This window comes from Ciconia boyciana, chromosome 7 (assembly GCF_034638445.1).
Source record: "Ciconia boyciana chromosome 7, ASM3463844v1, whole genome shotgun sequence".
Taxonomy (NCBI): Eukaryota; Metazoa; Chordata; class Aves; order Ciconiiformes; family Ciconiidae; genus Ciconia; species Ciconia boyciana.
This window is the reverse complement of record NC_132940.1, coordinates 32,799,075-32,814,649: the sequence shown is the minus strand read 5'-3', so window position 1 is coordinate 32,814,649 and position 15,575 is coordinate 32,799,075. Positions and strand designations below refer to the sequence as shown.

The 15,575-nt window shown below is 35.5% G+C and overlaps 1 protein-coding gene across 7 annotated transcripts in view; it reads left to right on the top strand.

Annotated features, from left to right (window-relative positions):
• Positions 1-15,575, top strand: part of RABGAP1L (RAB GTPase activating protein 1 like) — a 254,532-nt gene that overhangs the window by 31,346 nt on the left and 207,611 nt on the right. For 6 of the 7 annotated variants that reach the window (XM_072866788.1, XM_072866792.1, XM_072866789.1 and 3 more), the window contains 4 exons: positions 340-406; positions 2,334-2,436; positions 4,069-4,235; positions 8,838-8,982. In XM_072866788.1, the coding sequence (XP_072722889.1) occupies positions 340-406; positions 2,334-2,436; positions 4,069-4,235; positions 8,838-8,982 (482 nt within the window). Of the gene's footprint in view, positions 1-339; positions 407-2,333; positions 2,437-4,068; positions 4,236-4,499; positions 4,645-8,837; positions 8,983-15,575 lie in introns of those variants that run through there. The other variant, XM_072866795.1, reaches the window with a different exon arrangement.

The window sequence follows — 15,575 nt, the reverse complement described above, 5'->3', positions numbered from 1 at the left end:
TCTTGCCAATCTCTATCACTAATGTATAGGAATTGTTGGTATCTTTAAGCTCAATATTCTAAGTTGTCTTTAAGAATAATTGATTGTTCACAGGTCAGACACTAATTTCTGTCATCTTCATTCTGGAAAATAATTTCATTGTAATTTCTATAATATATATTATGATGTTTCCTGAGTGTTGCCATAACACTACCAAAAAATTACTAAGAAGGGTTTTCTTTAAATTAGAAGCAGTAGGTGGCTGTGCCATTATGTTCAAGAAAATACTTTTGTATTTTGAAAAGCTAATATCTATATTTTTTTTCTTTTTTTTTTTTTTCTTTTAAATAAACTTCACAGATGCTTTGGGATGCTACTAAGCCCTGGACGAAATGTGAAGAACAGTGACATGCATTTGCTGGACATGGTAATACTTAGCTCTAATAAAGTGTTTAGTAAGATAGAGGTGATTTAAAAAAACAAACAAAACCTAACAAAACAAGCCTCTCATCTGTTTGGTTTTGTTTGTTTTTTGTTTCTTAAATCGTGGGGTTTATATCTTCAAACTAGAAACAAACTTGTTACATGCAAAGGACAAAACATTTCAATTAATGTCAGAACCTGTGGCAGCTGTTTTTTGTTCACTTGGTGAAGCACTGATTAGGTCAGCTGACAGCTGGTTGTTACAAATAACTAAGCTTTCTGTATTGTGTTAAGCACGTTGCCTAAAAATTTAGAGCAAATAATTGTTTTTATATTTGGGTTTTGGGGAAGTGGTCTTATTTTTCCAAGGCACTGAAAACTTTGCCTTTATTTGCTTTATTTGAATTTAAATTCTTGCTCAACGTCTGAAGTATTCACTTGTCTTCCACAACCTTCATTTCTTATGAGTTGCTTCTAAGAGAACTTCAAAATAATATGATCGTTTCTGTGGTAATATCAATTTACTTTCACGCTGTGGATAAGAATACAACCATTTTCAAGTCAAGAAGTGCTTGAGTTAAACTACTCAGACATTTTGTGGCTGTACTGTTATCCCAGTTTTGCCTAGTCCATTTCTTTACTCATGTTGATGATTCCAGCTCTTGTCAGACTCTTCTATTTGCCTGTTTGTATCTACTAGCTCATTTTTTCTGGTTTTGTTTGCTGACGTTAGTTCCGATTTTCCATTTTTATTATTTGATTAGAAAATTTAATAAATTATAGTGAGTTGTGGAGCGTAATGCATTGGCTTCTATAAATCTATATAACACCTTTTTACTGTATGGACTGTATATTTGAATTCTTGTCTTTACTCCACCTATAATTCTATTTACATTTACATTCCAAGTACGTTTAACCGCTCGATGGCTTATTAGTTCATTTCTTGGCTATAGCACATACATATAAATTTGTGTTTTCCTTTCCACCCCCTTTCTCCCTATTTAAATCTGGAGAACTCGGTCACTCTTATTGCTCTACCACCAATTGGACTGCAGAGTGGAAATGTCAGTCTCCTTTCATCTATAAAGAGGCTACCGTACAGGCCTGTTGGATCCATAGGAACTGTCCTAGAAAACTTCAGGGAGCATGTACTTGCCTTATACTAGTAATAGTTCGTATGTGCAGGTCATGTACTCGGATTGTTCCTAGCAGGTCTATTAGAAGTATTTGTAGAAGTAACAGATGTATAGCATAAGATTATTTAACCAGATATAGAGGCATTGCTGTTATTATTAACTTTATCGTATGTGGCTGTGTTGACTTTATTTGCATACTGTCCTGAAATTTGGCTTTTTAAATCTCAAGTTCCTATGAACTGGAATTCCAGTCTATTGGCATTTACAAATGTAAGTCCATGCCTGAGCAACTCAGGGAAAAACTGGCAGAGGTATAAGTACGGAGTGGGAAAAAATCAGCCTGACCTTTGGGTTGGAGTTGTTAAAGTCTTACTCTGCTAAGATTATTTTTTTTTCTGGATGATTTCTGTGTATACTGTGGGGCTGGTTTAATTTTGTGAAGTCTCTTGTAACTCGTCTTCTCCTAACAGCCATCTCAGCTGCTCAGAAAGTAGAGTGACAGGTATCCCACCATGCTTTCATGCTTATAATAAGCATTAAAAAAAAATGTTGATAAACTGTCTTGTGTTTGGTTTCTTTTATAATGTTTCTCTTCTTCTCTTCTAATGTTTCTTTCTCTCCCATTTCCCTGTAACTTTTCTCAATCCATTATTTCATATTCTGTATTTAGATTGTGTTCTCTAGAGTGAACACAAAATTACTCTGAAGTTCCTAGAACTATATCCCCTCCCCATGCTCAATCTCTTTGATCTCAAACCGTGACTCTAATAGAATCCTGTATGTTTTTATTTTTAGGAATCCATGGGAAAGAGTTCTGATGGGAAGGCTTATGTAATTACTGGAATATGGGATCCTAATGCACCCATGTTTCTGGTACTTAATGAGGAAACTCCTAAAGGTAATTTAATCTAATTTGTAAATTTCTTTCACCTGGCGTGGGTTTGGTGTATGTATTTTCTCCTGGGAATCATGGTGTATATGTCTGAATACATACACCATTATGTTCCAAGGGTCTGTGGCTAGGAATTTTTCTATATAAACATATGCAACATAGAAATGTGAATAATTACTCATAGAGCTGTGTGTTGCTGATTTGGTGACGTTAAATTAGTGTTTGGGTCTTATGTGCCTGTTCCCTGGTTATCAGGAGTTTTTGGTTCTAAGCGTGAAGAAGTTGTTTTCCATCTTCTGTACTTGGCAAAGCAGTATAAATCCTAGACATTCCTATTCTGTGTCTTTTAGTTTTGAGGTGAGTTGATTACAAATAGCATTACATCCCCTTCATCTTGGGGCAGCTGGAAGTGATGCACTGCAGTGCACAGTTTCTTATCACTAGAATGGGTGTTCTCTGATATGATGTAAAAGGTTTGAATGCAAATCTGGAGTTTGTTTCCTATCCCAAGGCAGAGCTCATATCAGTTGCTTAAAGGCATATCCAAGTACATACAGCCAGCGTCACTGTTACTGCTGCTGGATTTTCAAACCACAGTATTTGTAGTAGCATATATGCAAACCCCTTGCTGTGCAGCTTGACAGTTTCCATTTTATGATATGACTTTCTGTGTGTATGGTGTGGTTTGGTTTTGTGGTGGGTTTTTTTTGGTTGGTTGGTTTTTTTTTTTTTTTTTTAAATGCCCACTTGCCTTTTTGGTCTGATAAGACAAGGGAACCTAGGGATCTGTAATGTCTGATTCTAAATATTTATTTTAAAAATCTGTGCTTCCTGCAAGAAAGATATTGGTTGTGATGCAACATGATCGTTACTACCTCTTTCTGTGGTGAATGTTTCCAGAAGCAGCAAACCTTTTCTTGCACTGTAAACCTGCAAGATACACTTGGACTGTTTCAGTCTCATCCTCTGGTCAGTTGATCCTGCATTCTTCTCTACTTGAAAATGTTGGAGTTACGCTTTGGTATCAGGAAGATGGAGCTATTACAGATGAAGTTTACTGATCCATGCTTTGCTTTAAAAATGCATTTTGCTGCTCTGAGGACTGTCTGACCCAGAGTGGGACAGGGAAGGGTAAAACATTTTGAGTCCTTGTAACTGACAGAGTATGATCACGGACATAAAAAATTATCTGAAGTGCTGCTTAGTGTTATGAGAGGATTTAGGACAAACAATGCTGTAGGAGATCCTTGACACTGATTTGCTATACATATATATTCCCTCAGCAGTAAGTTTACACTTTTCAATGTGACCTTATCCTGTGCACATTCCTTTTGTCTGATAGGGATCATGTATCCTAATGCTATTTTCTTTGCATGATGTTTTGCTTCTGTCTTTAAAACAAAGACATATTGTATCAAGTTATCAGAGTTACTTGGTACACTGTTTAATGCATATTCTCTTTCTATGCAGCAGGCATGTAGGGTGTAGAACTCTGCTAAATGAAACGGGTGCGATAGAATCAATAATTATATAGAAAGGGTTTTCAATTTGAACAACAGTTTACTACTGACATTTATTGTTTTGAGAAATTTGAACTTTGACTAATTTTTCCATATATGACTTATTTTTGTGTTTTAGATAAGCGTGTATTCATGACTGTGGCAGTGGATATGGTTGTTACTGAAGTAGTAGAGCCAGTCCGGTTTTTGCTGGAGACCGTTGTGCGTGTGTATCCTGCCAATGAACGCTTCTGGTACTTCAGCAGAAAAACCTTCACAGAAACTTTTTATATGAAGCTAAAACAGGTATTGCATGTTTGTTTTTTAAAGGAAAGTTGATGCTGGGAGCACTTGTTTTGTCTGTCTTAATTTGGCCTTTATAAATGTTAGTATGGCACTTGCACCTCAGTAGTTTGGGTTTTTTTAACTAGTTATTGCTGAGATGCTTAAATGCATAATGGTTAAGTAGCATATATAAATGTTCAATGCCTTTGTGAACTGAATTGTAATGAGTCATAAGTCATTTGCTTTGTGGTCTTAAACAATTTTGAACCTGCCTATTGAATTCTCTATAACTTCATACAATCTGACCTGTGTGCAGACATCTAAAGCAAGCCCATTTGACTGGTACAACTGGGAAATGACTCTTTTCACTGTAAAATCAACTAATATGTTTTAAAGGGAAATCCTGGCTACTGAGGTTCAAAATGTGAAGGTAGGTGGCTGTAAGAATATAATCAATTAAAGACAAAGGAACCTAATGCAGAAGAGTTAGGCTATTGCTGTTTTGGGTTTTTTTTTCAAAATATCTGAGAAGGTAGATTTCTCTATGTTTTCAAAAAGAGAGAAGTTTGAAATAAGATTATCTGGTAAAGTAAGTTCTACTGCATGGAGAAGTTGCCATGTTTTCACCCTCGTGGTTCCTGATGAGGGTATAAAATGAAATACATTCTTTTCCTTCGCTGTCTCAGGGCTTTTTGAAATGTGAGGCTAAGGGCACTATTGTTGCAATGATTTATTAAAGTAGCATTTTTCATGTGATTTCTTGCTGATGATTGTAACCTTATGAAATGTTCAAATAGCTGTAAAGAAATAACCATTTTTAGCAAGCTCTTCTCTGAAGTATTTCAGTTTGTCAGTCCTTTGGAGTTCGGCTTTTAAGTCAAGTTGTACAAACACTACTCAATTCTGCAGAGGGGAGGGAGTGGTTAAGATGAAGCTTAATGCATAGTTGTATATTCCTTTTATGTTAGCTTTCCCAGTCCTGTGCTTGTGTGATTAACGTGCATTTATTTCTTCCTCAAGCACTGAGAGATGATATATCTATCTCATCTGGTAATGTTTGTCGAATAGTTATCTCTTGAGTAGAATGCTAAAGTCTCTTCCATTTTTGGCATTGGGTGAGGTACGTAAAGTATGTATGTCTGCCCATTATCATTGTAGGATGATGAGTAACTGCATCGTCCTGCAGCAACTGTTGACCTGCTTTCTCCAAAGACTTATGTTGTGGTATTGGTTCAAAAAGTGAATAGCGGAGGCTAACTGTACCATTTACATTGAAATAGTGGTCCATTGTCTTTGCCTAATGAAACCAAAGAGCAGTGATTTAATTTTACTGAGCCTAATGTGAATATTTGAGTTGTCATCTTCCTGTGGGGCACAGTAATAGGTCGAAAAAACAAGCTATGTTGATATTACGTGGCAAAAGTGCTGCTGTGTTTAACACTTAGTAAGTAAATAAATCTCATACAGTGTTGTTTCTGTATTTCTTCTAGAGATTAGCATAGCAACTTAGAATTTAAGAAAATCTGAGAAAACCAACTGTTATATGCAAATATTGAGAATATCTACATTTTAAATTTAAAGAAAATACATTTGAAAATATTACATTCTTAGCTGTTTGATACGTATCTATAATCCATTAAGCTTTCTTTTTAAATTGCTTACAGCTGTACCGTTTTTAATTGAGTAATATGGATGCTTTCTTTTTTTCTTTCTCACCCCTGATAATGTGATAATATACATGTGCCTCCCCTCCCTGAAGAAACACATTCATTTGTTCCTGCTGTAAAATTCTGAGGAGGTGTTCTGCAGATTTTTGGAAAAGGAACGCTTTTAATCTTTGTAATCTTTCTACAAGATTAGGTCCTGATTACGGTTGACAGGATCTCTCTGGTTGACCTGTAGCAACTCTTTATTTAGCCAATTATCAGTTGGACAGTTTGTATTGCGATAGGTGTTCCTGCAGATACCTCTGAAAGACGCTGTACCTCAGGGCACTCTTATTCCTTGGAAAATAACTTTGCAGATGGCATTGGGATCAGCTGTTTATGAACTTTTGGGGAAAGCAGTTGAGCTTAAGTAGATTCTAGGGAACATAAAAGTGAATTAATATCAAAAGCTTCAGCTCCAAAGATAGATGGCTTCTCTGCGCAGGACAGTGAATCTTGTGGTATAATTTCTTGCTGATGTAAAATCATGACAATAATGCTATTGGTCATTGTGCAAACATAGTATGTTTGACTGTGGGTGAGAAATTCATGCATGGAGTCTGCCCAGTTCCAAGTTCTAGCATGCAGAGCCCTTGGCAGGAAACTTTAGACTTGGGCTGTCTCAGCAAGCTGCCCATTCCAGTAAAGAAGCATCCATTACTGATGTTCCAAAAGGAAGCAAGCAATGAAATGGCATTTTCCTCCAAGGGGTAAGTGGGACCTGCCTGCATGGGCAGAGGAAAATCAGAACTCTTCTGAGGAGCGATTCGGATAGATTTAATAGTCTGAACCGAGATTGGTGAGGTACAGTCAGATATGAGGAATGACATAAATGCAGGTTGCTGTGTGATTTAGAATTGTTCTCTCTCTCTCTCTCTCTCTCTCATGCACATTTTTGTCATTAGAACACGATCCTTGTAAAGGTGGATTCCTGTAGATAGCAAATTCATGCTTCAGAAAAAACAAATAACCAAATTATTTGCATTTTATAGAGATGTGTCTTGCAGTTAAACAGAACATGTGCAAGGAGCTGAAAACTTTTTAACTCTTGTAACATGCAACAAAACCCTTAGTACCTCATGCCTTACTCCCTCAAAAATAAAACCTGTAGATAGTGATGGCTAATAATATTGGTGGCATCAATACTTGATTGATGTATTGGTTTGGTTGGATTGGTTACAAGTACTTTGTAATTACTTGATAACGATGTTCTGTGAGAATAAGACAGGGATAATGGCTCTAATATCATCCTGCTAAATGTTCCAAAATGCAGGGTATTTGTGTCTAAACCCCGAAATTCATTAAGCTGACTTCATGAGAAGTCCAGTCAGCAAAACTGCCTGATAATTGGAGCCACTGCTTCCAGGGAGTATCAGCTGGAAAGGGAGCAGATCCGAATGACTAATCGAAAATACAGTAGGAAAGTTTTCTGAGTATAAAAGCATTTATGTTGTGTCAGTCCAAGCAGTCCCTATTTAAGCTACCCATCTGCATAATTTCACCAGCTTGTTGAAATTGCAAGTGCTGGCCAGCCATTCATGTGCATCTCTAGCAAAGGTGTCATGGAGTCTTCCAACTTTATCATAATTTTGTTTTTTAAATAAATGGAATATTATCTAACTGAAATTGTGTTCTTTTTCTTTTTCATGGTTAATTTGATGTTTTTAATATGTTAAAAAAATTACCTTATTTTAACTGATTAGGCAAGATGCACAAAGAACAGAATAGTGCAACATTTTGGGCTGGTTCATTTAATACAATCATTAGTTTGCAGTTTTATACAATTCTCTACAAATATATTAATCACTGCATGTCACTGAATAATAATTGTGTTTAGAACTGTAACTCAGAGGAGAAACTAATACTCCTTTTATTTTAAAACTTGCAACCTCATATCCAGTGCTGAAAGTATAGGTAACTAACTTCTTTTTCATCTGAAAGTCCATTGAACATGAAAGACTTAAATTTAATTCTGAACTTTTCCAGCTTAAAGTAAAAAGAAGACAAACAAATTCCCCCTGCCCCTCAACCTTTGACGTAGTTTGCCTTGAAAATTATCAAATTCCTAAAGAGACATATTTGGAAGAAAAACTGCTTTTACAGAACAAAATGATTTCCACTGAAAATATTCTCACCTCAAGTATATATAGTTACAGATACCATTCTCAAATTTCCAAGTTAATTTAACTGTTAGATTGACAGATATTCATGATTTGTACATGTGCACACACATGCACATATATAAAAGTAAGAAATAAATTAAACTTAGGCTACAAACACAAATTTTATAGCTAGGTACAGCTAATACATTTCCCCATTGAAAAGAGTATATTACAAATTACACTCACTGGAAGAAAGATTAATTTTTCTATTTTTTTAATGAGTAAAACACTACAAGGAGCTTTTCACAATTTACGGCCTTGAAAAAGCATGAGGTTTTGTTTCTTCTTTAGTCTTGTCTTTACCTCCTAAAAAGTCTTACCAGCAATTCCCCCCCCCCCCAAGGCATTCGATTCCTGTTCCTGTGATGTCAATTACTCCAGTATTTTTCCTGTTTGTTCTGTCCTCTTTTCTTTTGCTGCGGTTTCTCTTTGACCTCATCTTATCATAGCTATATTTAAATCGGAAATTTTTTTTATCATCATTCTGAACAACACTTAAAATGGTTGTTAAGAGGCAGCTTTGGAAATAATGCAGTTTTATTTGTATTTTCTACCTATAAAACTTAAAGAGAAACAGAGCTGTCAATTACTGCCAGTCTATGCCATTGCAAAGAAACCTGAGGGAGTCTTGCTCAAACTATTGTTTAGCCTTGATAGGAAATTTGTTTGTATGTGTTGGGGTTTGGTTTTGGCATACTATTAGAACTGTATTTATCAACAGTGGGGACCTAATACATACACATATTTTGTTTTAGTCTGAAGGAAAAAGCCACACAACTGCTGGGGATGCAATTTATGAAGTTGTCAGTCTACAAAGAGAATCTGCAAGAGAGGAAGAATTGGTCAGCCCAACAAGTGGAGGAGGGCCTATGTCACCCCAGGAGGATGAGGCAGAAGAAGGTGAGAACAAATGAGCACTTATAGTTCTCATAGATAGTACTGTTATATTTTTGCTGTTAATTTACTCATTTAATTCTTCCTATTTGTGTCTATTAGAAGTACAACTGTTTTGGACAAAAATATCACACATCATTTTCCACTAGCAGCAGTTCATTAATAATGGCATTTTTACCAACCCATTAGTTGGAGTTATCCCAGTAGCAGCAGCAGACAACGCATGTCCATTTTCCTCTATGCTTCAAAATGTGTTACTGCTGCACTTGTGCTCTGCTAACAAGACAGAAAACCTTTTTTAGAGGGATTTTCTTCTGATCAGAAGCCATTTGCCTTGAATGTACTGCTAAAGGACAGCATTGGAATGGGCTTTGAAAAGGTGGCCTTTAAATGCCTGTCTGTAAAGAAAAAAAAAAAAATCCCAAACAAACTGATATGAGGAATTCCCCCACCCCCAAACTGTCTGCTTAGCATGTGATTTGTTTTCCCTCATTTATAAGTAGGGCTTATCAAAGTATCTCCTGGTTCAGTTGGGGATTGCTGCTGTTCATGGACCCAGCGTATTTGCCTGCTCCTTCCAAAGCTAACAGTACCTCAGTGTCTTTTCCACTGTTTTTGTTTGTTTGTTTGTTTGTTTTGGAGGCCCTTGGCCTACTGTTGTCTCTTTGTACTTTGAGGGTTAGCCCATAGCATTCAGAATAGGCTTTCTACGTGCCATTTTTGATCAGGGTATCTGACCTACCAGAACTCGTGATAGTTCTACAAAGTTATTCTTCAGATTTCTGGCACTGTTCTGTCAGTACTATAAGAAGTCTCACCTATTACAGTGGAAAAATTCCTTCTTGATTCTTACTTATAGGTAAGTAGTTGGATATTAGTTTATGCAGTACAGATCAGATCCCTGTGACTAACACAGTCAGGAGCAGACAGGTATGGTTACATGATTACTCTCTTCCAGTTGCAAACAAAAGCCCCCACATATCCCAGGTGACAGCAGGCATACAAAACCCACAGCCAAGTGGTCTTTGGTGAATTGAAAACCTACTGATTCCTGGGGGGGAGTGGGATGGTCATTGACTATCGCCGTTATTCCCTCCTTTATATCAAGTACCACTTCTGAATAGTAAAAATACTGTTTTCTCTAAAGGAGTTTTTATATTTAATTGGTATTTGGGATTGCTTTACCGTTCATAGCAAGAATTATTTCAGATTTGACCTTTGGGTCTTGTGGTTCAGTGTAGTGTAGTTCAACTTCTGTGGGTGTTCTTTTCCTTGCTGGATGTTTGAGTTGTATAGTCAGAATGTTTGCTGGAGCTTGTTTGATAGGACAGGGTTTAAGTCATTACTTGACTTACTTTTTTTTTTTTATATTGCTTCTTACTGGGAAGAGTAAAGCACTGTTCCAGAATTTGATGAATGTAGCACAATTAGTAATAATGTGGATATTGTCCCCTTGGTACTATTATTATAGAATGGCTTTATTTTATTATAGAGTAAAAGTATTCCATTGGGGTATGAACCTAAGTTTAACTTTGGTTTAGTTTCCTAATGCTATTTTAAATGTAGATTACTTCCTAAGAGAAGACATTAAAAATATCATGATGTGACTCTGTTCTCATGGAAACTGCATTTGAATTTATCTGCCTAGAAGTTATCTATCCTAGTGGATATGCAGGTTAAATGAGTCATTTGCAGTTGTTCTAAATAAATCTCTTCATTCTTTTTCTTTCTTTTTCTTTTCAGGGTACTAATTATGATGATGGAAAAAAAACCCCTTGAGTTTACAATGTCTTGTCTTAGCCTTGGAAGAAGGCTTTTTCTTTAATATTAAGGATACTAGCTACCTGGCCATATAGTTTATTTTCTGCTTGCAACCTGACTAAGGCAGGTGTGCATTGTAAGGATTTTACTATTTCATAGGGCAGAGTCTGGTGTGTCCATTATAGATATCGAGGATTATTACCTGTTCTCTTTTTTTTTTCCTATATCCTCATATATATCCTACATGCCCACACAATATTACTTAATTTACTTCAGAAGCACTATACATTGCAGTTTCATTTGTATAATGTTGTAAGAATGCATGCCTCATTTGCACCTTTCTGATTTCTGCGTACTGTGTGTGTGTGTGCATACACACAGCTCAGTGGGATGTCTTATGTCATGAGTATATGAATAAAGAAGTTTGTAAGAAAGAAGGCATTTTTTTCAGTATTCCTGTTCTTTTTGTTTTAATGAAAGTCCAAACAGGGTTCCCTCCAATAATGATTTAAAATAATTACTATACTAGTGTTAAGCATAGTCCCTTTCAAATGTGCAGCAACTGCATATAGAAAATTTAGACCATATATTCCCTAAATAACATTCTTAGCTTTTAATATTCTTTTCTCATTTTAGCTTTATTTTTCATCTGAACAGCTATATAAAAAAATTAAGGTCTTTGTGCAATAGCTACTTAGAGATCTTTCAGATCAACCTCACCTTTTTTTTTTTTTTAAATTATTAATATTGTAATAGATATTTCTGGCAACCCAGTCATCTAAGGTTCCTTACTTTAGAGATAATAATTTTTAAAATATAATTAATATTAATGATTTCTTGTCAAAACCTAGAATGTAAAGTACACTCCTTGATAAGAAGTTTTCTATTAAATTCAGAATATACTTTTAAAAGATTAAAATATATAATGAGGAAATTCTTACACTTTCTGGAAAAGTTTCAAATAAAGTGGATTTAAGTTTCAATTTTTATCAATAAGCAGAAAAGTTCACTGTTAATATTTAATTTTGAGTAGAACCTTGTAACAAGGTGCAGAGCACAATTGGTTGAACTAATCTTTCTCCTTTTTGGAGCATTAAGAGTAAGTGAGAACATGTACAGAAGTGATGGTTTGTATATTGCATTATTCAAAAAAGACAAAGCTGCACAGAGGATTTTTATTGTAGTGTCATTCTATGACAGGATGAAGTGGCTAGGTGCATGTGTGAGCCAAAGGATTGGAGAAAATTGCTTTCCAGGAGAAGCATTTGCAAGGATAATGTAGTCCTAGAAACAAGTAACAAAGGAGAAGGGGAAGAAAAGGTTGGCTTCTTTTAGCAGCAGTGCTTGCTTAGACCATACATGAAATGATGACCTTCCTTTGGCTCTAATATTTTAATTTTTTTTTTTTTTAAAGTGTAACATTTCAGGAGAATACTAGATAACTCCATTGGAGTTTCTTTATTCAGAATAATGTTAGAAGGTTAAGGATCACTGTAAGTGGGAGTAATTCTGTTTAAAAACAGAAAGTAGTCTTTAAACTGATTGTAACTGAGTTGAAGATTTTTTTTGCTGAAGTTTTATGTGGTCCCAAGTGTCTGGTTACTAGCTCTTGTTCCAATCCATAAATTGCATGCAGAGTAAACACAGGATGTTTAGCAGACATCCTGAAACAGGTAATTAATGATAGGTCAACAATAACATGCCTACCAAGTCTCCAAAAAGAAGTTTCTGAGCGCGAGTTGTGGATTGCCTCCAGAACACTCTCAAATGACTTCCAGGAATGCAGTACTGTTTGGGTTTGTGTTTTTATTTACCACAACAATAGATTTCTTGATGGTTTAGATATTACTTTTCTGACAACTGGGAACTGAGCAGGGATGCATTTGACAGCATAGTGGATACTGATCCATAAACAGTGGACTTAAACCAAAAAGAATCCTATAGAAAAGTGTTTGCTATTTAGTTATTGGCCTTTAATAAGAAGAAATGATATATAAATATGAAGCTGTAGGAGTAAGAGCGAGCAGCAAAAGAGAAGAAATAATAAACTTAAGAGGGTAAAACTTTATCGCTGTCTAAGAACAAAAAGAAAGATATATTATACAATAGGAAAAAAATAATGTAAGAGGTACGGAAATTCAGTGTGGAGAAATTTGTCAATGAAAACAGAAATGAAAGGATAGAGGACCCTGAAAGTTTTGAAGAAATACGAGTGTGATGTATTGGACAGCACAAAAAGATGGTGCGTACAGTGGATAAGGAGTGGGCAATACTAAATGATTGAAGATGATCAGCCAGACTAAATTAGGATACTGTGTCAAATGTTGTGGGTGGGTAGAGGCTGTTTTCAGGATTCAGAAAAGCAAAGGAGTAGAGGAGGTGGTGTTTTAGGAGTCAATAGAGCTATTGAGAGTATTTTGTGATAAAATAGGGATTTATGATGAGGGATAGCGTGAACAAATGAAGATGACTGAGTGAGAAGAATGACATTAGTAGTGTGGAAATAGTCAACTCTGCATTTTTATCCAAATTAAAAATAGCTTTATGTAATTCATAGGAACTGTTTGTTATATTAATCCAATAGAGTAATGTTGGCGGGTCCTAAACAAGATCAATTAAATCTGTATTGGAATCTTTTTGTTATCTCCATAAAAATGAACTAAAACTTTATAAATCCTAAATTCATGAGGTCATTTGGCTAGTGGCTATCTTCAGACAAGAACCCTTTGCTGCAGTTCCGTAAGAGATGAGTTTTAAAATATAAGCAGTTCTGAAGAATGCAGATTTATACCTTCCAAATGCGAAGAAAATATTCTGCATGAGCCTGATGTCATCTTATGGACTCTACTATCCATTCTCTTGCATTGGATTATCTTCATGCCTTACAAGTTAACTTTTGTTATTAAAAATCGTAGAATAAATGCACTCAATTGACTTCTGCAGATATTATTGTGCTGCCAGAAAGAATATGATCCCTTCCTTAGTATATTAAAAAAAAATACTGAGTGTGGAAGACTGTGGGTTTTTTAATATGCCCTGAATGGTGGCAGTTCTTGTTGATAGTTGTATTTAAATTTTTTCATGCAAGTATGGCCTTTCTGTTAAAAGACAAGTATTTGAAATGTTTTTAATTTGAAGCACTTCTGTGGGTTACAGAAATATTTAATGAAATCACAGGGTTGTAAATGAAATGGAAAACTGGGGAGTTTTAAGGTTGTTTCTGTTCCAGGTTTATACAGAGATGGAAGTATGGGGAAGGTCACCTGCCTGGGGTGCAGGCTCTTTCCTGTCCTGTAACCCAGATTGCTGTTGGGAGTTCACTCCTAAGCTAGGTTTGCAGGCTAGGCCCTCAAGAAATGTGTGTGGCTTACTCTGAGCTGTTATATTCCCCTCTTGCTCTCCAGTGTCCGCAAGACACTCCTGCAAGGTGTGTCTGGGAACACATTGTAGGTAGGGATTCTTTCTTTGATAAAATCTGTTGCTCATGCTGACTTTGTGAAATTAAAGGCAAAATATAATTCCATAATTCTGGCCTGCGGCTCATGAATACTCCAGGGAAATCTGTTGACGACTTTGGTTTATTCTTGCAGAATGATGGGAGAAATTACTTTGAAATTAAGGGAGATTTCAGTTCCTTGGGTACATAGGTGAAATGTTTCTTTGATTTCAGTCTTTTTTTTTTTTATAGCTTACATAAAATCACTTCAGATTGTGGTACAAAATAGACATTTTTCAGTAATAAATGAGCATAAATTGGTGTTTGTATCTTGTCTGGAAGCAATTGCAGATTATTTTGAATATTTTGGATGCTTTATTTCAATAGTGGTCGTCTTTTCCTTGTCTGCCTATAAACAGTATGGTGGTTTGAAAGTAATTTGAAAAAGGATTTGCAATCTTGGTGGCTTATTAGGAATTAGAACTTCCTATTGCTAGAGGATCTTCTCAGGTTTCAGTCCTGAGTGCCATGGTTTTGTGTGGCCTCAAGCTGCCACTACTATGCTCATATAATTTCACATATCATTAAAAAAATTACCTTATTTAACCACCTTTATATAAAGGTGATTACAAAGACTTTTCTCAACAAACAGTTCCCCCTGACTTTTTACTAATAATTGTTAACCTCAAAGTGAGACTCTTTTTAGTTTTGGTAATTAGCTTTCTAGTATTTTGTAAGTCTAAGGATTTTATAATCAAAGTGCCTTGAATACTGCCTTGGCACTTTAAGTAGATGCCAGGCAATATATAGTTTTTATGTGTTTATAATGTTGATTTTTTTTTTTTTTTTGCATTTGGTTATATCAAATATGGCAGTAGATACTAATCTACAAATTTGTAAATTACTTATATGGAGTAAAGAATTGCATTGCCTTAGAATTGTGACAGCATCTCAAATTTTATTTTCTTGCGTGTTCTCAAAGATGTCAGTTTTCAGACAGCAGAGTACATGTGGAAGATGTTTATATTTACAAGAATACCTCCACTGTGCAGCATTTAGTTGGCTTTGTCATCTGTGTGGGAGCAAAACTACTGAAATGAAGCGATAATTTTTCTCCATCTTTTATTCAGCTTTAAGCATTTGTACATCAAATTTCGATATGTCATGGTGGCCCACTTGTATGCTCACTACATGAGGATAGAATAATCTCTCTGTGTGTGTTTCTACACTCAGATTTGGATGCACAGTTAAGGTTTATTGTTGTGACTTTTTTGTTATATGACAGTAATGCGGGGCATGTGTAGAAACTATATGACACAGAACTAAGATATGTTTTTAAATGCAGAAATTTTTGTTGTATTAAAAAGTCAGTTTGGCTAGCCATTTCATACAACCAACAGAA